Source organism: Zonotrichia leucophrys, chromosome 4 (genome assembly GCF_028769735.1).
Source record: "Zonotrichia leucophrys gambelii isolate GWCS_2022_RI chromosome 4, RI_Zleu_2.0, whole genome shotgun sequence".
Lineage (NCBI taxonomy): Eukaryota > Metazoa > Chordata > Aves > Passeriformes > Passerellidae > Zonotrichia > Zonotrichia leucophrys.
In genome coordinates, this window is record NC_088173.1 from 71,374,356 (window position 1) to 71,399,314 (window position 24,959).

Consider the following 24,959-nt stretch of genomic DNA (forward strand, 5'->3'; position numbering starts at 1 on the left):
CTTCTCCTTTACCCCCTCCTCATCACCCCCACCCCATTTTTTTGGAGGGGGGGGCGCTGCTTTTCCTCTTTTTATTTTTTTTCCCCCTTTCCCCTCTCTTTCTGTGCGCGCGTGGTGCTTTTCCTCCGTGTCACTCTGTCAAGTTTACCCCAAACAAGCCCAAACTTCGCAGCGAGGGGCGCAGCAACCACAGCTTTTTATCCCCCCTCTATTTTTTAAATTTTTATTTTTTTCATTTTTTCCTCCTTTCCCCCTCTTTCCCCTCGCCGCTTCCCCAACCTGCCAGCGCCGAGGGGGGCGAGCCGGGGCCCCCCTCGCCCCAGGACCCCCCAAGCAGCGCCGAGCGGGCGCTCCGCACTCGCCGTTCCCTCCGCGCGTGTGTGTGGGTGCGAGCGTGGTGCCTGTCAAGGGGCCGTTTCTCTCCCCACCCTCCTCCTCCTCCCTTCTTTCCAAATATGCTTTTTGCAAGTTTTGATCTCGTCTCGGCACTGGCTACCCTCGCCGCGTGCTTGGTGTCACTGACTTTGCTGCTGGCCGTGTCCCAACAGCTGTGGCAGCTCCGCTGGGCTGCCACCCGCGACAAAACCTGCAAGCTACCAATCCCCAAAGGCTCCATGGGATTCCCTTTAATCGGAGAGACCTTCCACTGGCTGCTGCAGGTAAGGAGGATTCCCTCATTCCCTGCTCCTCGCTGGAACCCGGGTTGGGACCGGTTTGGTTTTTTTATTTTTTTTTTTCCCCTCGGATCGGTGCTGTTTTAGGGGCATTTTAGGGCTTTTTCTCGCTGTATTTTTTTTCTCCCCCGTCTTCTTTCCCTTCCGATTGCATCATGCGGCTCCTCGGCGAGCCCGGGGCGGCAGAGCCGGAGCCGGGGGAGCGGCGGCGGCACCGCGGGGGCACCGCGGGAGCGCGGCCGGGCTCGGCGGGGCTGCCCCGGGCTCGGCATCGCCCCCGCGCTGCCCACCCCCTCCTCCTCCTCCTCCTCCTCCTCCTCCTCCTCAGCCTCAATTCCTGCCAAAACCCCAAACCCGCAGCGCGGAGCCGCGGGCGGAGGCGGCCCGGGCTGGATGCGGGGGCTCCGCCGCTCGCGTTCCCCCCGAGCCGCGGCTCCGTCCCGGCCCTTCCGCGCTGCCGGCGCCGCTCCCGGCCCGGCTCCCGCGGCGGGGGAAGCCCGCCGAGGTAATCGGGAGATTAACCCGGGATTAACCTCGCTAAACGCCCAACAGCGGCGGGCGGAGCGGGATCCCCCCCGCGCACCGCGGGGCGGCTGCCAAAAAATCGGGGGGAAAGGGGGGAAAAATCCCGCAGAAGGAGAGGCAGGAGGCGGCCGGGGGGTGCTCGGCTTCGGGGGGAGCCTCGGGGCGCCCCGGGGCTCGCAGCATCCCGGGAGGGAACCCCCGAGGCGAAGCCGCGCCAGGGTTTCCCCTTCTCTCCTCCCAGCAGCAAAAAGAAAAAAAAAATTAATTATAATAATCAAAGGAGGATGCTCCCGCCCTTCATCGCCGCAGCCGGCGGCGGGGCAGGACAGCCCGGTCCCGGCGGGGACAGCGGCGGCGTCCCCCGGTGTCCCCTCCCCGCCACCGCCGGGGAAGCCCCGGCACGGCGGCCCCGCTCCGCCCGGCGCCGAAGGGGTTAACGGCACGCTCTCAATAGGGCTTTATTTTTTAAAGAAATTTATCAGATTTTTACGGGGGGACCAGAAAAGGGTTCTCGCTTTTCCACCAGGCTCCGTCCAAACAGAGCGCAGGGCTAAAAATACAAAAATTTTGTATAAATTGGACTCCATTCGCAACTTGTGCCGCATAAAGGTGCTCTTTGTGCTGCCCTGGAAATGGTGTACAAATAACTCTTTATTAATGCCACAAAAAGGACTTTAATTATATTTACGCAGATCAAGAAACAGGGTCACCTGAACATCTGAACCTCACAACCGCGCTTTTGTTTCAAAATAAACACCCGCGCTCCCAGCCCGGCGGCGCGGCCGCGGCGCTCGCAGCGCCTCTCCCCGCTCGCCAGGGGGGTTTTTTTTGGGGGGACCCCCCCCTCCCCGCTATTGCTGCGGCTCCGCCGACAAAAGCCCCTGGAGCATGTGGGAAAGTTATTAAAGTCCCTGAAATCTGGAGATTTACTTAGGCAAAGCGCTGCCTTCCTCGAGTAAAATCAGCCCGAGCGAGGAGGGAGGGGAGAAAAAGAGGGGGAAAAAAAAGAGAGACAAAAAGCGAGGGGGGAAAAGGGGAGGGTGTGAAGGAGGGGGGGAAAAAGGGGGGAAAGGAGGAAAAATTGGAATATGTGTAAAAGCGATAGGGGAGGTAAAGGGAGAAGTCAAAGGGAGGAGGAGGAGGAAGGGGGGAAGGAAGGCACCGATCCCCTGCGGGTGGATGCGGGGTGACCCCAATGCCCCCCAGAATTCCGCCCCAATTCCCACCCGTCCCATCCCAACCCATCCCAACCCCGTGGCACCCCCGCAGGGCTCCTGCTTCCAGTCCTCGCGGCGGGAGAAGTACGGCAACGTGTTCAAGACGCACTTGCTGGGGCGGCCGCTGGTGCGGGTGACGGGCGCCGAGAACGTGCGCAAGATCTTGATGGGGGAGCACCACCTGGTGAGCACCGAGTGGCCGCGGAGCACGCGGATGCTGCTGGGCCCCAACACCGTGGCCAACTCCATCGGCGACATCCACCGCCACAAGAGGAAGGTCGGTGTCCCCGCTTTTTTCCCCCTCCTTTCCTTTTTTCTCCCCGTTTTTCCTCCCCCTTTCCTTTTTCTACCTCCTTTCCTTCCCCTTTCCCATTTCCCCTTTCTTTCCTCCTACTTTCCTTTTCACCCATCCTTTCCGTCCCCATTCCTTCTTTCCCCCCATTTTACTCCCCCTTTCCTTTTCCCCGTTTTCCCTCCCCTTTCCTTTTTCCCCCTCGTTTTTCCTCTCCCTTTCCTTTATTCCCCCTCCCTCTCTTCCCCTTTCCTTCCTCCCCCCCAATTTTTTCTTCCCCTTTCCTTTTCTCCTTAGTTTTCTTCCCCTTTCCTCTTTTTCCCTTCCTTTCTTTCCCCTTTCCTTTTTCCCCTGCTTTTCCTCCCCCTTCTCTTTTCCCCCCTCCTTTCCTTCCCCTTTCCTCTTTTCCCCGTTTTTCCTCCCTCTTTCCCTTTCCCCTTCCTTTCCCCGCCCTTTCCTTCCCCCCCATTTTTCCTTCCCCTTTCCTTTTCCCCCTCTCCTTTCCTGCCCTTTTCCTTCTTTTCCCCTCCTTTCCTCTCCCTTTCCTCCCCCCCCCCTTTCACTTTATTCCCTTTTTCCCCCTTTCCCCCCCGGGTGCGCTGATCCCTTGAGGAATTTCAGGGTGGCTCGGGATGGGGTGGGAGGGGGACACTCGTGTCACCCCGAGCCCCCCGCGATGGGGACACGCGTGACAGGGGCGGCGGGGAGGGCTCCTAAAAGGGCACAATGGGGGGACCCCATGGATTGTGACCCCCACCTGGATTGTGACACCCCCACCCCGAACTGCAGGGACATCCCGAGGGGCTTTGGGTGGAGGGAGTGGTGCTGAGAACTTCCTGGGATTTCGGGGAATTTGGGATGAGGGTGGGGGGGTTCTGGAGTGAAGCGAGGGTTTGGGGTGGGGCTGAGACCTTTTTGTGTCACCCTGAGGTGACACCTCCCCCTTAGAACCCCTAGATCTGCCCAGTCTGGGGGTGCTGGGACCCATTTGTTTCACCCTGAGGTGGCACCCCCACATCAGCCTGGTTTGGGGTCCTGAGCCCCTCTTGTGTCCCCCAGAGGTGACACCCACAGGGCAGCCAGTTTGGGGCTGCAGGGACCCTTATTTGTCCCCATGAGGTGACATTGTCCCCTTACAACCCCCAGATCAGCCTGGTTTGGGGGTGCTGGGACACTTTTGTGCCCCCCTGAAGTGACATCTCCCCTCCTCAGAGCCCCAGCCTCGTTTGGGGGTCCTGGGACCCATTTGTGTCACCTTAGACCCCCCAGGGCAGCCAGTTTGGGGTGTTGAGCCCCTTTTGTGTCCCCCAGAGGTGACAACCCCAGGGCAGCCGGTTTGGGGTGCTGGGACCCCTTTGTGTCCCCCAGAGGTGTCAACCCTGCCTTAGGAACCCCAGGGCAGCCGGTTTGGGGGTGCTGGGACCCCTTTGTGTCCCCCAGAGGTGTCAACCCTGCCTTAGAAACCCCAGGACAGTCGGTTTGGGGTGCTGGGACCCTCTTGTGTCCCCCCCTCAGAGCCCCACCCTGGTTTGGGGTGCTGAACCCCATCAGAGGAGGGGACAGTCCCCGTGTCCCCCCTGCTGCAGGGCTGGTGGCAGTGCTGGCATGGCTGTCACACCCCATGGGCTCTTTCCCAGCTGGGTCTGGGCTGGGAATGGTTTGGGATGAAGCACTGGTGACACTGTTGGGGACACGAGGCCATCCCCATCCCTGCCCCAGGGCCGGGTCCCTGCTCCAGCAGCGTTTCCTATTTTGGAGGATTTTTGTAAAATCCCTTCCAAAGCTCTGAAAATTCCTTCCCTCTTTTCTCCTGGGGGAGATGACGGGGAGACAAACAGCACATGACACCCGTTAGTCACAGCACCGAGCAGTGACACCGCAAAAAGCTGCGCCTGTCCCTGCCCCAAACCAGGAGCAGCTCAGCCCTTCCAGTTCTGGGGTTTTCCCCTCAAAATGGAGATGTTTTTCCTGCCAAGGGGGTGGTGATGGGGCTGCCTCCATCCAGGAGGAAAATTGGTTTGTTCCCTATCCAGGTCAGGTTCATTCCCTCTCCAAGGAGGTTTCATTCCCTATCCAAGGAGTGTTCATTCCCCGTCCAAGGAGGATTTATTCCCTTTTCAAGGAGGGTTCAGTCTCTATCCAGGACAGGTTCATGCCCTATCCAAGGAGGATTTATTCCCTGTCCAAGGAGGATTTATTCCCTTTTCAAGGAGGGTTCAGTCCCTATCCAGGGCACGTTCATGCCCTATCCAAGGAGGGTTTATTCCCTCTCCAGAGCAGGTTCATTCCCTATCCAGGGCAGGTTCACTCCCTGTCCAAGGAGGTTTTATTCTCTATCTAGCACAGGCTCATTCCCTATCCAAGGAGGGTTTATTCCCTGTCCAAGGAGGGTTCTTTCCCTATCTAGGACAGGTTTATTCCCTACTCAAGGAGAGTTTATGCCCTACCCAGGGCAGGTTTCTTCCCTTTCCAGGACAGGTTTATTCCCTGTCCAAGGCGAATTCATTCCCTATCCAAGGAGGGTTCGTTCCCTATCCAGGGCAGGTTTTATTCCCTATCCAGGGCAGGTTCATTCCCTATGCAAGGAGGGTTAAGCAGGATCAGGCAGAGATCTGCAGGTGTTTCTGTGCCCATTCCCTGCTCCTTTCACCCTCCTGCACCTCTGGATTATTTTTTTGCTCATCCAAAGTGGCCTTTGCTGGCCCGGATAAAACCACGGAATTCCGGCCTCGGGAGTGGGCCCAGGGGACTGTGGGTTATGGGGTCATGGAAAAGGGAGGCCTGACCTCTGTGGGATCCTGGTGGGGATCCTTAGGGATTGGCACCAGGGCTGGGCCGGGCACAAACCCGGCAGAGGTTTCCTCTCTCCTCCGTGGCTCTTCCTGATGTTCTCGCTCCCTGGTTTTTCCTAAAAAACACAAGTGGTCAACCCTAAACTCTGAAACCCAAAGCTTTTGGAATGTTCTTGGTCCTAAAGATCTCCTCAAAACCCTTTCTGTGTCCTGAGTGGATGAAAGATGTTAGGAAGGAATTGTGCCCTGTGAGGGTGGGGAGAGGCTTGGATGGAATTCCCAGATTTGCTGTGGCTGCCCCTGGATCCCTGGGAGAGTCCAAGGCCAGGCTGGGATGGGATTTGGAGCAGCCTGGGAGCTGTCCCTGGCCATGACAGAGAGTGGAATTGATCATCTTTCAAGCCATTCCAACTCAAGCCTTTCCATAATTCCTTGATTTTTGGCATCACTTGTGATTCCAAGCCGGCTAGACTCCTAATTCCTAATTCATTCCTAATTCCCAATTAACTCCTAAAACCTTAATCCTGCATCAGGGGTGGCCAAAAGCCTCCCGAGCTCAGGAATTCCAACAAAACCCTGTCCCAGGACAACCCCGGCTCCTTCTCCCACTCCTTGGTGCTCTTTGAACTCCCACAAACTCTTTTCCCAGGATCTGGGACACTCTGGGAGTTAATTTTTTTTCAAGTTTTCCCTTTCATCAGCTGGAGATTGAGTCCAGCTCTGGAATTCAGGAGTTTCAGCCTCATTTCTTCCCTCCATCTCCTGCTCATTGCTGCTTTTGGGAGCCAAGCATCTCCCACCCCACCCAGCCTGGGCTGATCCCGATTTAGGGAATCCTCCTCTCCCTAAAAACCCATCCCCGAGCTGCACTCGGAGATAAACTGAGCCTCCTCTAATGAGGTGAAAATCGATGATTTTGCTCTTATCAAGATTCCAAGGAGCCGATTAAGACTGTCCCTTCAGGTGTGGCCTCTTCGGAGCTCGTTAATCCCGAGTTTTTGTCGTTCCACTGTTCCAATTTCCAGCTCTCCCCACCCTGAAACTCACAGAGCTCTCAGGAGAAAGGATTCGGACCTAGGGCGAGATTAAATCTTAAACAGAGCCTGAATTCTCCTCTTGACCTGCCAGGGAAGCAAGGGGAGGACTTGAAAAAGGCAGAATTTTCCTTGGGATTCCCCAATTTTTCATGGGATTCCCCAGTTTCCTTTCCACAGTGAGGGTGCTGCTCTTGGGAGGTTCATGGAAAGATTTGGAGCAGTTGGAAGCTCCATGGAGAGAGGATTTCCTGGGAAATCTCTTTGGTGGGTGATGATCCAGGTTAAAGCACTGTGGGGTTTCCCGGTGTTCGGCGACCTCTCGGATTCTGGGTTTTGTTTCATCTCTGAGCTCGGGCCTTCACTTGTCCCTTCCCAACTCCCTGATCCTGCCAAAAATTGAGGCAGAATTCCTCACCTGGCGCAGGATTTTGGCCAAAATGAGGAAAGGCAGAGCATGGAACCCACCTCTGCTGCCCTTCCAACCATTTGGGATCATCTCCAGCTCTTGTCCAGGCCATAAATCCCCCTCATCTTCCCAAAACCCCCTAAAACGGAGCTGCGTTTATTTCCAGCAGCATTCCCTGGCAGCCGCTCCGTGGTCTCCAGATTGTCCCTGGGATGTGGAGATGAGCTCCAAACCCAACATGTTCCTGCAGGAGGGTGCTGGGATCCTGCCAGGGATCAGCTGCTCGCCGCAGCTTTCCAAGGAATTTCAGCTCCTCGGCGGAATTCCGGGATCAGCGAATTCCCGCTGGATGACACTCAGATGGGATCAGGGGTAGGATGGGATGATTCAGGTGCTGGAGCTCTTCTCTCTTTCCTGTTTCCATGTCCCAGCTGGTTTTTGGGATCTTTATGGATTCTTTATCCCATTCCATGTGTAATATCCAGAAGTATTGATCCTGTAGGTGTCGGTAAAGGATTCTGGGATGCAGGAGGACCCCAATCCTAACCCTATGGAAGCTTTTTCCCATCCCAAATTTATCAAATTTCCCCTCCAGGAGGCTGCCGACATTCCTATAAATCAGAGGAAACTTCCCTGGTTTGGGAAACAAGGTTACAGAGAGGGAATTGCAGGATATGGAATCAGCTTGAGGCAGGGTGGAAGGCTGGGAACAGGGAATTCCTGTGGCAGGGAATGCCTTCACTGCAGGTGTCAGTGGCACTGAAAATTCCTATAAATTGAGGAAAATCTCCCTGTTTTGGGAAATGAACTCTCCAGTTGCCGAGAGGGTTTGGAGTCAGCCTGGAGCAGGGATGTGAGGCAGGATGGAGGACTGGGAATGGGGAAAATTCCTGCCCCATGGAATGGCTGCATTGCAGATGTCCCCAGTGCTGGCTCTGGCTTTGGCCTTGGAGCAGTTTACAGGGAATAGCTGACAGCAGCTCCAAACTCCTCTCCCACTTTTCTGGGATATTTATCCCAGCCAGGCTGTTCCTGCTGCCGGATCACGGAGTCTGTGTTGATGTTGGAGAAGGATCTGGGCCATCCCTGCTGGAGCCGGAGCTCCACAGTGGAATTTCTGTCGGGAATCTCCTCCAGGTTCCTCACAGGAGTGACCCTGGTGGCTGAGCAGGGTCTTGGCTCCGGGTTTTGGTGGCAGATCCCTGTCCCTGCCCGCTCCATGATGGATCAGCGTCATCCCTTGGGATTGCAGCTCCTGCTGGAACTCCCTGGGAAGGGTTGGTGGGATCATTCCTGCTCCATGCTCCAGGGGTCTCCCCATCCTGCTCTTGTCCCATCCCGGCTCTTCCCTCCATCCTTGTCCCATCCAATCCCATCTTGACCTCTTCAATTCCCATTTCCGCCGGAAAACCCCAGATTTTGGGAGTGTTGATTCTGGGGTGAAAGGAGCCCTAATGAGGGCAAAGAAAACCTGATCTTAGGGATCCTGCAGCCTCTGCTTTTATGGGAATTCCAGCAGGAAGCTGGAATTTAGCACTCCTGTGCCTGCAAGGGATCCTGGCAGAGAAGGAAATGGGAATTGGGAATGGCCAGGACGTGGCCTTTAGGGTTTTGGTCAAGTCTGAGCAGCGCCCAGGGCCAGGAAGGAGATTCCCAGGATGTGCAGGGAAAGGTGGGATCAGACTTGTCTCGGGATCATCCCGCTTGGCAGGAGAGCGCCGGACTCATGTTCCAGCAGAGCTGTCCCAAAATAGGCACAGCCAGCGCAGAAAAAAAAAATAAATTAAATTTAAAAAGGCAAAGATGGAATAAAATAAAAGCAATCCTTGGGATTGCTGGGGAGACATCCAATGATTCCAGGAGGGAGCGGAGCGGAGGGGAGGCCCTGGTTTGTCTCAGTGTCCAAAGCTCCATCGCTCATTAACACACCGCAATTAATGCTCTGCCTCCGAGGCACGCAAGTGTTGAGCTCATTAGCACCGAGTGGAAAGGTCCGAGGCTTTCATATCGTTTGCGAGGGGATTAAGAGCACAAAAGGGGCCATAAATTTACGGGCAAATATAAACCAGCTGCTGGGGGGGAGGGAGGGATCGGGATCGGGATCGGGATGGGGGAGAGGGCTGCAGGAGGAAGGAGCCATGGGAGGTGGAGGAATGGATCTTTTCCTACAAAAAAAAAAAAAACTGGACTGAGGTTGTTAACAGGGTTTTTTTCTTTTAGGGTTTTTAGGATTTTTTTTCCAACCTGGATCGAGGTTGTTAGCAGGGGATTTTTTTTAGGGTTTTTAGGATTTTTTTCCAATGTCTATCCAACCCTCCTAGCCTATTCCATGGCGGAAAAGAAACCATCCCAGTCCATCAGAGCCAGCTCCCAAAATTATATCAAACAGGCTGAATTCCAGCTGTGATCAGCTCCAGCCCCTTCTCCATGCCCTGGGAGCCTCAATCCATGGGCAAAAGCCTCTGGAGCAGGGAGAACCTTCCATGGATGGAGGATGGCTCCTGCTCCCGTTCCGGGGGAAGAATTCCTGGGCTGGGTTGGCTCCTTGACTTTAGACCAGGCAGTGCTGTAAATCCAGAGTCATTTTAATTACTTTAATCAGTTTTAATCCAAGGGATTAAAAAAATTACCAGTTTTAATTTAAAGGATTAAAAAAAATGGAGGAGCTCCTGGCTAAAACACAAATTTGGGGGGATTTCATGGTGCCTTCCGTCCCAAAAATCCCATGAGCTCCAGGCTCACTGTGCTGGTGGAGCAGGATTGTGGCTGTGGGATACCCTGGGATCCCCAAATTTGGATTTTCCGTCTTCCAGGGTGGGAATTTTTGGGTGTCTTGGGAGGGATGGAGAAGGTGAAGCCTCTCCTTGGGCAGCAGCTGGGTGGAGCTGCAATCCAGGCTCCACTTCCAGAGGGATGGGGAGCGAATCCCAGGGATGTGAGGGGCCAGGAGCGAATCCCAGGGATGTCAGGGAGTCAGGATCCATCCTGCACCATGGTCCCTTTGTTTTTTCCATCCATCCTCCCAGGCAGCTCAAGTAACCTCCTCAGCTGTGGTTTGTGACATTCCGCTCATCCCTCTGGAGGTAACAGAGTTCTCCATCCCTTCCCAGATGGAATTTTCCCCATGAAATCTCTCTCCCCTGCTGGTTCTCCAGCTTCCTTCTCCTTGTAGGGTTGGGATCACCTTGTGGGGTCACCTCAGCCCCCGTCCCCTCCTCCCTGGAGGAGCTTTAACTCTCACCTGGCCTGCAGGAGCTCCTCAGGCGTTTGCTCATCCCACAGAGGCCTTGCAATCCTCAGGATTTCCTTGGAGGAATCCCTTTTCCAAGCTTTTTTCCCTTATTCCTGCCACAGGACCATGCATGCTCTAGAAGGGGTTTTTATTCCTTCGGGATGAAGTGGCTGCACCATGGATTGGGAATTTCTCACTCATCCCCTCCCAAGTGTGGCCACCTCTTGCTCTGCTCTGTTCCCATTTTCTGGAATTCTTGGCAAGACCAAGGACTGGTTTATTTTTAAGTCTGGCTTTCTCTCTGGGTTATTTAAATCCATAGGGATCCTTCCCTTCTGTCCTCTCTCCGTGCTCCAGGAAAACCCATCAGCTCAGTAAAAACTGGGATTTTCCTCCTGATGTTTCACTTCCACTGGTTCCCTGGGAAAGCTGTTCTCCTCCTTGTCTCCAGGGAATCCTTCATGTCCACACCACGGGCAGTGATCCATCACCCATTGGGATAACCCATCCCAGGGGTTGGAATTAGGTCTTCAAGGTCTTTTCCAACCCAAATCATTCCCTGATTCCCTGAGGATTCGCTGAGGAAGGAGAGCTCTGACTGTGCCCGCTGGGTTTGTGGGATTCTCCTTCCCCACGGCTCCATCCACAGGGATCCCAACTGGATCCCAGCTGGCTGATCCCACTTTTCTGATCCCTCTTCTCTGGACACAGCTCCCATTTCTTTCCCGTGACATCCACGGATGTGGGATTGTTCTCCCTCCTTGAGGAGTGCAAGGTGAATTTTATTCTCATTTTTCTCCATAAATAAAAGGGAGAGGACACTGGGAGCAGCATTCCAAGCTGATCAATCCCAGTGCTTTTTGGTACCCCCAGAAATTCAGCCGAGAAGCCGGAATTTCTTGATGGAATTCTGCTGGGGATGGAGTTTTTGGGAGACTGAGGCAGTTTTGCAGAGGGGCTGCTGAAGCTTGGTCCTGGCTCTCTCCCACAGCCCCTTTGAACTCGCAGCCTTGAAAATTTGGGATTGAAAGCAGGACCTTAAAGGGTTTGGTATTGAAAGCAGGGCCTTGAAGGGTTTGGGATTGAAATCCTCCCGTGCTGTGTGGGGGAATTGTAGGAGAGATTTTTGAACATGGAGATTTTTGAGTTGTGGGGAAATGCAGATCTTGGGGTTAATTTTATTCTGAACTTGACTGGAAATGCTGGAGTTGCGACAGCCCTCAAAGGTACATCATGACATGACCCAAGGATCCAAAATGATCCTTCCATTTTTTCCAGCAGGTTTTTTTTTTTTTTTTTTTTGAGAATCATTTGAATTTCAGTGCAAGAGCCTTTGGCAAAGGCACCTCATTCCTTTCAGCCTGGAGGCTCCAGCTCCTGTTCCCAGACTCCCGTTGGAGGCTGAAGCGTTCACGAGAGCCTGGATTCCTCCAGGATGGAGCCTTCCATGTGCTCTATTTCCAAAAAGATGAGGGGGAGAAAAGGAATCCGTTCTTTGCTGTGTGCAAAGCCCAGACCTTTTATAAACAGTGTGTCCGGGTAGGAATGGGGTTTTTTTGAATTTTCTCTCCTTGTGTGGTGCCTTTCCAACTTTTTTGCTGTGTTTTCCCTTTGTTCATGCTCCCAGTACCAGCATGGCCTCTTGCCCATGAACCACCTCCAAAAATATCCCGGTTTCCAATCCCACTGGAGCACGGGAATGGGCTCTGGAGAGGGGCAGGCATCCAGGATAATGTGGTGATGGGACAGGACTGGGACAAACACAGCCTGGCCTTCGGAAATGTGGGAAGGGTTAGGATGAATCCAGGTTGAGATGTTGCTTTGGATGTTTCCCGACGTCTCCTGTCGGCCAAACCTCTGGCAGGTGCCAAATTGGTTCCTGAAAACATTTCCAGGCTCATCACGCCTCCCTTTGGTCGGGCCAGCGGCTCCAGGCTGGATGGGATGCAGGTGGCTGATCCCAGAATTTCAGTTTTCCTCCTGGAGGGGGGGAATGGAAAGCTCCATTCCCTCTTTTGGGAGCCAGGTGGGAGCGAGGGGCCTGGAAATCGTGGATGGCCAAAGGCAGGGATGGGTGCTGGTGCTTGGGGTAGGAAGGAGAAAGCCATGGAAAATGGGGTCCCCCATATCCCAACCAGGCACGGAATCACTTCTGGAGCTCACGGAATTCCTTCAAATTCCCTGGCTGTGGTTTAAGGATGGGGCTGGAGCGTTCTCCAGCTGGGATTGGTGGCACTTTGCTGTCACATGGAGCTGGAGCTGGGGCACTGGGAAGGCATTTTCTGCCCTTGGAAAGCCATAAATCCTTAAATATCTTTTTTCCATGCAAGGCAGAGTGGGAAGGTTCCAGCCGGGTTCCCTGGGTGGCGGGATCTCCATCTTTGTGGGTGTAGGGTGGAAATGAGCGCCCTTGGATGGAGCAAATCCCCTGATTTGGCTCTTTTGGAGACATTCCTCAATGAGGAGAAACTCTTTCCAGTGTCCCCAAAAATTCCTGGCCCTGCTGCCAGCCCCTGTGGCTCCACCAGAGCCGGGCTGTGGCATCTCAGGGTTAACAAAGCTGAGCTTAGAGACGATTTTGCCTCTTGGCAGCTCTGGAACAACTTTTCCTTGCCCCGATTCTCCTCGGCTTCGCCTGGATTCGCTCCTGGAGCAGCCGAGCCGCTCGGCCCGACTTCACTAGAGGGCGCAGGAATTTTAGGCTAGGAACGCTTCGTCGGGGAAAGTTGGCTGCCTTCTCCTCCTTTTTAATCAACTGGAAAGATGCAGGGTTGAACTGGAGGTGACTGGAAGGGGATCCAGACTTGTGTCTGGCCGGGGAAGGATCTGCTGACATGTGGGATTAGACGGAGCTCGGGCCGTGCTCGGGAGCTCCAGGGAGCAGCCAGCTGGAGGAGCCTCCTGGCGCGAGGAGAGCGCCCAAAAATTGCCGAGAAAGAGCAAAATCCCCCTCACCCCCCGGCGCTTGACCTCCCCCTTGTCAGGTTTGTGCTGATCCCATAGGGAGGGGTTCGGTTTTCTCTTCCAAAGGATCCCCCCTTCTATTCACGCCAATCCTTAGGACAGGATCTTTTGTCTTGGGAGGATCCGGGGGTGTGGATCCAGCCCCCCACACCTGGACAGCTGTTTTGGGACCAGAGGCACCTCTGGGACCGTGTCCTTCCGTCAGGGAGCAGGGGGTCCCCAGGTGCTTCTCCTGCGGGAGATGCCGGGGAAGGACAAGGCCAGGAGCCCCCAGATGTCACCTCCACTGGGGTGGTGGCCCCCAGCAGGGCTGCAGACTCCTCAGTCAATGTCCCCTCATTGGCCCTGCTTCCAGCTGAGGAAACTGAGGCACGGGGAGTGTTTCGGGACATTCACTGCAATCCTCTGTCCTTATTCCAAGCTCCTCAGCATGGATGAAGGGCAGGTGAGAGCTGGATGGCGACACAGCAGTGTCCCTTTGCCAGGTGGTCTCTTGTCTCATCCTATCCCTGTGGAAGAGCTCATGGATCCTGGCTCTGCATGAAACCCCGGTGTCCTGCTCATGTGCAAAGGAACCATTCCCTTCCCCGTTCCCTTCCCACTTCCCCCACTTCCCACCTTCCCCACGCAGCTGAGGGTCTTGGCTTTACCACCTCCAGCTTTTCCTGCCCGAGCAGCAGCTTTTTCCAGCAGAAAAAGCCTGAACGCTGCTGCCTTTCCAGGCTCGGGATGGATGCAGGCAGGAGGCGGCCGCCGCCGCCCCGTCCCGCGCCCTCACTCCCCGCTGTTCATTCATTCATTCATTGATTCCTCCTCTCATTCATTCATTCATGCCTCAGCTCCATGCATGCGGCCATCCAGGGATGGCTCCCTGTCCCCAGGCTAGGATTCCCTTCCCTGTCCATCCATCCTCCCATCCCGGGATTTCCGTGCCGTGCGCCGGGTTTCACTGGGGGCTCAGCCTGGGGCACAGTGAAGCGGCTCTTGTGGAGGCTCCTGCTCGGAGCTGCGAGGGGACAGAGGTGTTTTTTCACCAAACAAACTCCCGGGGAACGCCGGGCATTAGCAATGAGGGGTCGCAGCCAGGAAAATATTACCTTTCCCTTGGAGTGCTGACTGCGGAGGAAATTCTCACATTTACAGCTCCGGCGAGCCCGGCGCTCATGGAAAAGAGGGGGCGGCTTTGATTTCGCTCCTCTCGGTGGGTTGATAACTTTGGCAGCCCCCCCACCTCGCCTCCATTCCCGCCGGGAAGCGGCCACCGGTGGAGGCTCCGGCGCGCAGCTCCCTCCTTGGAATCCTGGTTTAATTGGATTTTCCTGGAGGCCTGCGGTGCGTGTGCGTCCTGCCCCGTGCGTGTGTGTAGGTTAATAAAAAATAAACAAACAGCACTTTTCCCCCCTCGCTCGGCGAGGGATGCGGCGGGAATGCCGAATGAAAGCGCTGCTGTGCCGGGAAGGGACATTCCTGGCATTGCTGAGCTCCTCGGAGCGGGCCCGGGCCCAAATTGGAGAAAAAAAATTGGAGTAAGGAGCCGTTAGCGTGGGGGACCTGGGGAGGCCCAGTCCTGCTCACTGTTTACTCGCAGGGCTTAAATTAACGCTGGCTGCTGACATCAGGAATTTTTTTTTCCCCTGGTTTCCCAAGGAAATGAGCCGAGGGCGATCGCGGCCTCTGTGTACGTGCAGCGGCTCTTCCCCGCTTGAACCCCCGTCGGAGTTCAGCCAGACTCCACGGAGATCCTAAAGGCTCCAAAATAATTATTTTGCTTCGTTTTGCATCCATGAAAAAAAAAATAAAATGAAGGAAAAGGTGATGGAGAGGTGGGAGGAATTGTCAGTGCTTCCCGTTGGGAGAGTTGTGTTTTCCCCTTGGGTTTGTGCATGTTGGATGCTGGAGAATCCCTGTGGAAAGGGTGCATTAGTGACACCCAAACCATGGGATGAATAAAACTGGGATCCTTGGGACATGGAAATGTGGCTCTGTCCCTCCTGCCACATGTGGGATGGAGGAATCCCTCCCATCCCAGTTTGCTCCGTTATTCCCCGTCACTTGTGATGATTGTGGTGGGAATTTTAGGAAGAGCTGGCATTTCTGACGGCATTTTAGGAATGGGATGAAGAGCTTGGAATGGTCACACCTCCCTGTAGGACACCTTGGACAAGGCCACGTGTGCTGGGTCTGTGGACAAACCTCTCCTCGCTGTTTTCCCGTAGGTTTTCTCCAAGATTTTCAGCCACGAGGCTCTGGAGAGCTACCTGCCCAAGATCCAGCTGGTGATCAAGGACACGCTGCGGGCGTGGAGCAGCGAGCCCGAGCCCATCAACGTGTACCACGAGGCGCAGAAGCTGACGTTCCGCATGGCCATCCGCGTCCTGCTGGGCTTCCGCATCCCCGACGAGGAGCTCGGGCGCCTCTTCGAGGTCTACCAGCAGTTCGTGGAGAACGTCTTCTCCCTGCCCGTGGACCTGCCCTTCAGCGGCTACAGGAGGGTGAGCTCTGGGGCAGGGTCTCTACGCTGATAGCGCCAATTAATTAATGGGTGGTGATTAATCCGCACCTTTCCCCGTTCGCGGTGGGATTTCTCATCCTCTGACCTCAAGGAGTCCATTTTGGGACACGATTCCTGATTTTTGCGGAGAAGGCAAGGGGAAAATCTGTTCCTTGATAACAGGAAATAGTCAGGACTTGCCCAGATTTAATTCGTGTTTTTCCTCATTTGGCAATTTTCCTGTGTTTTTTAATTCGTGGGACCCTTCTCCTTCTAATTCCCTTGGAGTGAAACAGGTCCTCGTAATTCCAGGAGCTAAAATACATCCTTGTAATTCCCAAAACTAAAACAGGTCCTTCTAATACCTGGAGCATTCCAGTTTTTATGATGAAAGACGCAAAATGAAAATATAACAAAAAACACGCATAAAATCATATTTATTTTTCCATGGGGAATTTCGATAACAGAAATACGGGTGTTCAATATTTATTTTTCTGGCATCCCTGCATTTTTTTTTTTTTTATTGCTGTTTCCCCATGGGAACGATTCCATCCCCTCGGAGCCCGGAATCATTCCCAGCAGCAGGTTACCCCCGAGCAGCTGCACTCCCATAGGAATTGCTTTACTGGGACCAGGTGATCAAATTGCTGGGGAAGGGGATTCTTTGGGATGAATGCGCTTTCCTTTGAGAGACGATTTTCCCAGGGATTTCCATACATCCCAGGAGGAGCTGGGGGCTGTGAACCAGTGCCGGACAGGGGCTCCCAGCCCAGACCTGTCATTTACACCTAGGTGTTGATTATTCCTCCTGTGATCTCCCCCACTCCGGCTTTACTCCTCCTGCCCAGGGGACACGTCCAGCATCTTCACACCCTTCTTTGTGCCTCTGCTTTTATGGCTCGGACCTGTCCTGAGCACGTCTGCAGCTCCTGGGATGGGCAAGGTGCTGCTGGTTGTGGCGTGGTCTGAGCGCTTCCTGCTCCTCCACAGGGAATCCGGGCCCGGGAGACGCTGCAGAAGGGGCTGGAAAAAGCCATCCAGGAGAAGCTGCAGAACACGCAGGGCAAGGACTATGCTGACGCCCTGGACATCCTGATAGAGAGCGGGAAGGAGCACGGCAAGGAGCTGACCATGCAGGAGCTGAAGGTAAAGCGCTTCCCTGGGGCCACCTCGGGATTGTTCTGCTCAGGGGAGGGCATTCCTGGAGGGAAAAGTGGGGGATGATCCCAGGAGGAATTTTTGGAGCAGACCTGAGAGCTGGGGGACCGCGATGTGTTTGTTGGTGGATCCTGGTGGGGTGGATCCAAAACAGTTGCTTTATTAATTGGCTGGTTGTGCCCATCCCTTTCTACCAAGCATTCCATGGAATCATTAAGCTTGGAAAAAGCTTCCAAGGTGATCAACGCCAACCTCCATCCCCACTAAACCATACCACAAAATTCCACATCCATTCAGTTTTTGAAAGCTTTTGGGGATGGTGACTCCATCGCTGTCCCAGGCAGTCTCTTCCAACCCTTGGCCCCTCTTCCAGGAAAGAAATTTTCCCTGATATCCAACCTGAACCTCCCTGATCTCAGCAGAAACCTTGGCCAGCTGCATCCACCGACCTTTCCACTTCTCCTGGTGCCTCCTTTGCTGGGCACAGGAGCCCCTCAGCAGGTTCTTACCTGCAGCAGGGCCATGGCATGCCAGGAGCCATCTCCTGGGGTTTTTTATCTGATCCTCAGAGGTTCCATGTGAAGCTCCTCGTGGCAGCTGTCCAAGGAGTGACCTTCCAGTTAAATGTGACCAGGCTGTGGCTGCCCCTGGAAGTGTCCAAGTGTCCAACAGACATAAGCTCTGCCCAGATTTCCCTCATCCATCCTGGTGGGTGGGAAATCACCCAGAAGAATCCATCTCCCTCCACATTCCAATTTTCCCTCTCCCAGCTTTGTGATGTGATCCTTCCTCAGGTCACATGGTAATCTTTGGAGCAGCTCTTTTTTGGGATCCATGCTCCATTTTTCCCTCTCCCATTTTTGTGTTGTGATCCTTCCTCAGGTCACTTGGGCCCTTTGGATCTTAAATCTTTGGAGCAGCTGTTTTTTGGGAGAATCTATGGCTGCTCCATCCCTGGGAGCATCCAAGGTCAGGTTGGACAGGGCTTGGAGCACCCTGGGACAGCGAGAGGTGTCCGTGGGGTTGGAACAAGGTGATCCTTAACTCCCATCCAACCCAAACCATTCCACAATTCTGAGGCCAGGCTGGAAATCTTTTGGGGAGAAGATCACCCCATGGCACCTTGAGGTGCTGAGGTTGGTGGCCCCTTGTTGGAACCCAGGAAATTCCTCTGGCTGCCCTAGAGGACTCAAGCCCCTGCCCGAGAGACCAAGACACCTTGGCACAGAGCCCAAGACCCCTGTGCCTTTGATTTCGGCCTTAAAAAAAACGATTACCAACCTTATATGAAGAATTATAAGCCACAAAAGTTTAAGTGGAATGATAGTGAATTTATCAAGGGGTGAAAGAATAGATTTTTGGGGTTTTTAGAATGGGGGTTCAGGGGGCAAGATGGAGCAATCTGGGTGTGTCCAGGCTTTCTCCTTCTTCTCCTTCTTGTCCTCCACCTTCTACTGTGATGTTGGCACTTTTGGATTGGTTTAGAGTATAAGCTCACTGTCTAACATAAGTGATAAGTATTAAAAAGTAATTGTAAATATTGTACACATAGTTTTTAGTATAAAAAAATAACACCACCCGGGGGCAAGCAGAGTGCCTCTGACTGTCTTGCTGAGCAGACCTCAACAAGCCCAAAGAAAAAATTTTATAGATAAGATACAACAAACAACCTCAAAACCAAGAAATGAAAAGCTCTGACTCCTCCTTTGAGCGCCAAGATAAGAAAAGAGACTTTCTGACGTATCTCAAAGTCACTCTGACCAGCTAAAGTCCCAAGAGCCCCTCTGCCCCACCCCTGTGTGTGACCGTGTTCACAGGGGTCTCAGGTTGAGGGGAGAGACGAGGATCTGACTCCATGTTTCAGAAGGCTGATTTATTATTTTATGATATATATTACATTGAAACTATACTAAAAGAATGGAAGAAAGGATTTCATCAGAAGGCTGGCTAAGAATAGAATAGGGAAGAATTATAGCAAAGGCTTGTGGCTCTGGGCTCTGTGTCTGAGCCAGCTGACTGTGATTGGCCATTAATTACAAACAACCAACATGGGCCAATCACAGATGCACCTGTTGCATTCCACAGCAGCAGATAACCATTGTTTACATTTTGTTCCTGAGGCCTCTCAGCTTCTCAGGTGGAAAAATCCTAAGGAAAGGATTTTCCATAAAAGATATCTGTGACACTGGGGGTCACCCTGCTGTGACGGTGTTCACAGGGGTCTTGAAGGAAGAGACGAGGATCTGACTCCATGTTTCAGAAGGCTTGATTTATTATTTTATGATATATATTACATTAAAACTGTACTAAAGGAATAGAAGAAAGGATTTCATCAGAAGGCTAGCTAAGAATAGAATAGGAAAGAATGATAACAAAAGCTCTGTCTTGGACTATCTGTCCGAGCAGCTGACTGTGATTGGCCATTAATTAGAAGCAACCACATGAGACCAATCACAGATGCACCTGTTGCATTCCACAGCAGCAGATAATCAATGTTTACATTTTGTTCCTGAGGCCTCTCAGCTTCTCAGCAGGAAAAATCCTAAGGAAACGATTTTTCATAAAAGATGTCTGCCACCGCTGTGTCTCACCCTGGCCCTTTCTCTGCCCGCCAGGACGGCACCCTGGAGCTCATCTTCGCCGCCTACGCCACCACGGCCAGCGCCAGCACCTCCCTGATCATGCAGCTCCTCAAACACCCGCGGGTGCTGGAGAAGCTGCGGGAGGAGCTGCGGAGCAAAGGGATCCTGCACAACGGCTGCATCTGCGAGGGCTCCCTGCGCCTCGACAACATCAACGGCCTGCAGTACCTGGACTGCGTCATCAAGGAGGTTCTGCGGCTCTTCACGCCCATCTCCGGGGGCTACCGGACGGTGCTGCAGACCTTCGAGCTGGATGTGAGTAGTGCCGCACCCCGAGCTCCCCAAAACGGCCCAGCTTGCTTGAGCCAGGCTTAGAGGAGACCTCTGAGGGGATAAATGAAGTCCTGCCTAATTAAGTCCTTCTCCCAGGCAATCAGTGGCAGGACGCAGCCTTAAGCTGCACCAGGAGAAGTTTAGGTTGGATTTAGGGAAAAAGTTCTTCCCAGGAAGAGTAGTTGGGCATTGGAATGGGGTGAGGTGGTGGAGTGACCATCCCTGGAGGGGTTTAAGCCTGGATGTGGCGCTCAGTGCCACGGTTTAGTGGATGAGGTGGTGTTAGCTGACAGCTTGGACTTAAATGATCTCCAAGGCTTTTCCAGCCTAATTAATTCTGTGATTCCAGCAATGGGATTTGCCCCAGATCCAGCAGTGATGGGATGTGGAGCAAGGGATGCATGGAGCTGTCAGAGAGCAGACGGGTGTGATGCTCCAAAGCCCAGCTCGTGACAGTGACGCCAAACTCTGAGCTGGGGTGTGACAGGGGAAAGGTTTACGGCAAAGGGCATCTCCAGGCTGCCGGATGACAGGCGGATTAGTCACCACCATGGCTGGAATTTCCTCCCAGCAAAACAAAATCTCGGGAGCTGCCTTGTCACTGTAAATCCTCCTAATGCAGTGGTTTGAGTCAGAGACCTTTTAAAGTGCTCAGGGGATGATAAATCCACCCCATTTCTCATCGCCCGGGCCCCGACGTGGGTGTTGGGTGTGTGGTGCTGACAGGCAGCGGGGTGTGGGATGCTGTGGGATCCTCTGGGATGCTCTGGGATGCTCTGGGAAGGGCTGGCAGATGTGTGGGGCACGGCACGGGAGAAGCTGCTTCCCCTGCTCAGCACCACGGGGCTCCTGGTAGGCAGCTCCTGCCAGTGACCACAAAGTAAATGAATGGATGGGTCATCCCACGAATCCTTGGGATGGCAGGAGGAATAAAGCCAGGATCTGCATCTCTTTGTGCTGCGCTGTCTGGCTTTCCTTTAAACCTACATCACACTTGAGGGATAAACCCAAAAGAAATGGGAATAAGCAGGGAAAACTGTGAGGGTGGTGCACAAATTGCCCAGGGATTGTGGATGGCACAAATCGCCCAGGGATTGTGGATGCCACATCCCTGGAAATGTCCAAGGCTGGATGGGGCTTGGAGCACCCTGGGGTAATGAAAGGTGTCCCTGCCCATGGAGGGAGGTGGGACAGGATCAGTTTAGGGTCCCTCCCGACCCAAACCATTCCATCCTTCCATGGAAACAAAATTCCTTTATCTCATCCCCCTGCTCCCGCTCCCTCTCCAGCAGGACTGACCCACTCTGCTCTCCTATCCTCCCCTTCCCGCCTCTCCGCAGGGTTTCCAAATCCCCAAGGGCTGGAGCGTGATGTACAGCATCCGGGACACCCACGACACCGCTCCCGTCTTCAAGGACGTGGACGTCTTCGACCCCGACCGCTTCGGGCAGGGCCGGAGCGAAGACAAGGAGGGCAGGTTCCACTACCTCCCCTTCGGAGGAGGCGTACGGACCTGTCTGGGCAAGCACCTGGCCAAGCTCTTCCTCAAGGCCCTGGCCATCGAGCTGGCCAGCACCAGCCGCTTCGAGCTCGCCACCAGGACTTTCCCCAAAATCACCCTGGTGCCCGTGGTCCACCCGGTTGACGGACTCAAGGTCAAGTTCTTCGGACTGGATTCCAACCAGAACGAGATCCTGACGGGCACAGACGCCATGCTGGGGGCCACCGTGTAAAGCCCGCGCCGCCGGTGGCACCAGGGACGGGCGGCCGGGGGAGGCAGGGGTGGGTGGGGGCGAGGGGATGGACAGGAGGGGAGGAGAGAGGCATGAGAGGAGCTTCTCCACGGCGCTCACCTCCGGATCGGGACTGCTTTTCCAGCAGGGAAGCTGCCGGAAGCGTTTTGCTCTTCCCGCGGGACGCGGAGAAGGTCGGGGCGGTGTCGGCGCCTTGTTTCGTCGGGAAGGAGGAGGAAGATCCGCAAAAGCCGAGTCGAGCTGGGATGGCCGACAACACACAGTATCTAATTATTATAAATATATATATATAAATATCTATAAAACACTTCTGCTGCCAAGAGGAGAAGGCCCGACTGCGGGAAAGGCTTGGGAATCAGCCGAGGATCCGAGGTCTGGTGTCCCGGGGCAGCTCTGGGGTCACCTCTGACCTCTTTTTTTTAACAGTGTTAAATTAGCTGGTGATAACAGTGTTTTTGCGTTTTTTGAGGTGGTTTTTTTTTTTGGTTGGTTGTTTTGTTTTTTCATTTGTTTGGTTGTGTTGTTTGTTCTGGGGTGTTGGAGCCTTTCCTTGGCCGGGGGGAGACAACGCTGCCCATTCCCAGCCCGTCTCCCGCTGGTGCCGGGGCAGGCTGGGGAGGAGGAGGAGGAGGGGTCGTCTTGCTTTCCAAGAAACCCCTCCTGTGGTGTCTTGCCCGGGACTGAGTCATCCCCCAGGCCTCGGGAGAGGCAGGTTTGCATTTTCCAAGATGTTTTGAGGCTCTGGGGAGGGGGATGCCCTTTTGTTTTTTCTCTCATTGAGTTTCCTGCTGCTGCTACACGGCCTGTGAGCACCCCCTCCTCTGCAGCCCCCGCCAGCCCTGGGCACAGGCACCCGGCTTTGGGGACATTTTGGTGCCTTTGCTGTCCCCTCAAGGTGCTGGCACCAGCCCCCGACCCCAGCACGGCTCTGGGGGCACGTGGGGGCTGCTCCTGCCGGGGCATTTGCATTAAAGGTGATCTCTCAAATGAAGCCAACGCGCGCATTTGTTTGTTTCGTGTTTGGGGTTTTTATGGCCACGGGAGAGCTCAGCAGGAAGGAGAGGGCTCCGTGTCAGCTTCCACCCCGCATCCCAGGAGAATTCCAGAGCCTCTCCAGCACCAGCCAGCAGCCACCGAGAGGTATCTTGCCTTCCATTTGCTGGGGGGGTATTTTATTTTGGTTTTCTGCATGCAGGAGGCTTCTGGGCTGAGTTGGAGATTTGAGGAGTTGGGTTGGGAGGATGTAGAGCAAAAGCTCCCCGAGCACCTGGGCAGATGTTGGGTTCCAACCAGAGCCAAACATCAGCTTGGGAGATCCCTCTGTGACTTGGGGCAGCTCTTCCAGCCCATCCAGCCCCACTCCTGTCCCATCCCAACCCTCCGAGGTGGAACGGGCGACACAAGGAGGCCGAGAACGGTGACGGGCACCGATCCGGCGCTCTCGGGGGCAGCTTGGCTGTCGGCTCCAAAGGGCTCCAGAGAAGTCCGAGGGCTTGGAAAGGGGAAGGAGAAGGGGCAGGTGTGGCTCACCAGGTGGCTTTGCAGGTTGTGCCTTTGCCTCTTTGGCAAGAGGTGCCTCTCGGGAAGGTGGCGGGAAGTGTGAAGCGAGCGGAGGCGAGGCCGCCCTGGCCGGCGCGGCACTGGCGGGGGCGAGGAGGAGGGAGGCAGGTTTGGAGCCAAGGGAAGCACTTGAGGTTGGAATGCTGTCAGCCCAGCTGCCAGAAGTCCCCCCGGAGCATCCCAGGGCATGGTGGTCCCTCCCACCAGGGTGCACAACTTGATTCAAGCTGGAATAAAACTCCTGATCTTCTGGGATTCCCCATTCCCAGTCTGATCCTGTCCTTATTCCTGGGTGGTGACCAACGTGCCAAACCCCACAGGAAGGTCTCAGGAGCCCTGGAGCAGAGGCTCAGAGTTTTCCAGCCTGGAATTTTTAAATGGAACACAACTAGCTCAGGCCCTGTTGGGATTCCAGGTGTTTCCTTGTCCCTGATGGAGAGAAAACGTTCCCAAAAGGAGCTGGGTGGAAATCCAAATCCCAGAGGGCAAAGGGGAAAACAAACCTGGATGTGGTGGGAATGGCAGTCTCCTAGGGACAAACATCCCAGGAGAGGCACCAGGCACAGGGAGGTGTCTGTGGTTTTTGTAGGATTTGGGAATGGAGATGGAAGGTGGATGAGCTGCAGGGTGAGAACCAACAGGTGCCCTCCAGGAGCCCCCGTTTCCATCTGGGATCTGTGCTTGGGGATGAGTGGGCTGGGAAAGGGAAAGGCTGGAGAGGGGGATGGACAGCCAGGATGGAAGGTCTGGTTAAAGACAAATCCCTTGGATGGACGGGCAAAATCTCTTGGATAGACTTTTCTGGAAGGGCTCCGTCCATCTTTTCATGGGGAATCAGGGAAGGGTTTTTCCCTGAAATTTTAATTTTAACTTCCACTGTTGTTCCAAAGTGAGAACCAAACCTGCTCTGGAGTGAGTTTTGATGGGAATGAGAGCTGCAGCCATCCCTGAAATCCCATTGACATCCCGTGGGTATACGGTGTTTGTGTGGGGGAGTATTTAATCCAGGCTGAAGTAAGCCAGGCTTTGTTGTTCCAGTCCTAACTAATATAACTTGACTAAAAAAATAAAGTTGCTGCAGTGGGTTTGCAGAATAAAGCACTTTGAATCTCAGATTTTTTTTTTTGTTTGTTTTTAATTAGCACAGTCCAATTTGCTATAATATTATTTTATACACAAATTTTTTTTTTGGTCTGTCTTTATAAACTATTATAAGTGCTATTTTTGTTATAATTCAAAAATAGATATTTAGGATAAAGTTGTGCTGTTAAATATTTGTTATTTAGTAAAAATATGATTTTTTTTTCCTCTATTGTAAACGTCGTCTGGGAAAAAATATTAATGTTTTATCCTATTTGTTTTTAATATTAAAAAAAAAGGAAAAAAGCACTTGTGGGGTTTTTTCGTTCGAGAATTGGTGCCGTGTGCGGTTGTGTTGCAGTCATGTGGGTTTTAATATGTACAGAATATTCTGTGTCCCATATTAAAATGAATGTTGTGTATTTTGTGATCCCAAAATAAAACAAAACTAAACAAAAAATGACATCCCTGTGGCTCCTTTGTAGAATTCTGGATCAAAAAGGGCTGGAGCTCCCAAATTTTGATGTCGTGTTTCATCTGCTGCTCTTTTGAAGGCCTTGTGGCCTCCGGGTTTTGGGGAGAACCATCCCAAAAATTGGGGCATCCCATAAAGTGGGAGTTTGGCTCCATGGCCAAGGTGAACCCTGGTTGGTATGGACCCAAAGAGAGGAAATTCCACTTAAAAACAAAATAAATTATGGGGACGGTGGTCAGGTGGATGAATTGAGATGTCCTTGGAGATTGGGAATCTCTGTCCCTGGAGACTGGACAGAGTCCTGAGCCACCTGTCCAATGTGAATCCCAGCTGATGGGGACCCCAGTACAGGAAATTTCACTTTAAAATAAAATAAAAACCATTGGA

At 53.7% G+C, this 24,959-nt stretch overlaps 1 protein-coding gene across 1 annotated transcript; it reads left to right on the forward strand.

Moving 5' to 3' along the window:
* The first annotated feature begins 397 nt into the window (after positions 1-397).
* LOC135447525 (cytochrome P450 26B1) lies at positions 398-21,459 on the forward strand. Its single transcript, XM_064712457.1, has 6 exons — positions 398-659; positions 2,469-2,693; positions 15,356-15,631; positions 16,621-16,776; positions 19,404-19,685; positions 21,044-21,459. The coding sequence occupies exons 1-6, from the start codon at positions 456-458 to the stop codon at positions 21,434-21,436; spliced, it is 1,536 nt and encodes a 511-aa protein (XP_064568527.1). The 5' UTR covers positions 398-455; the 3' UTR covers positions 21,437-21,459.
* Positions 21,460-24,959: the final 3,500 nt, after the last annotated feature.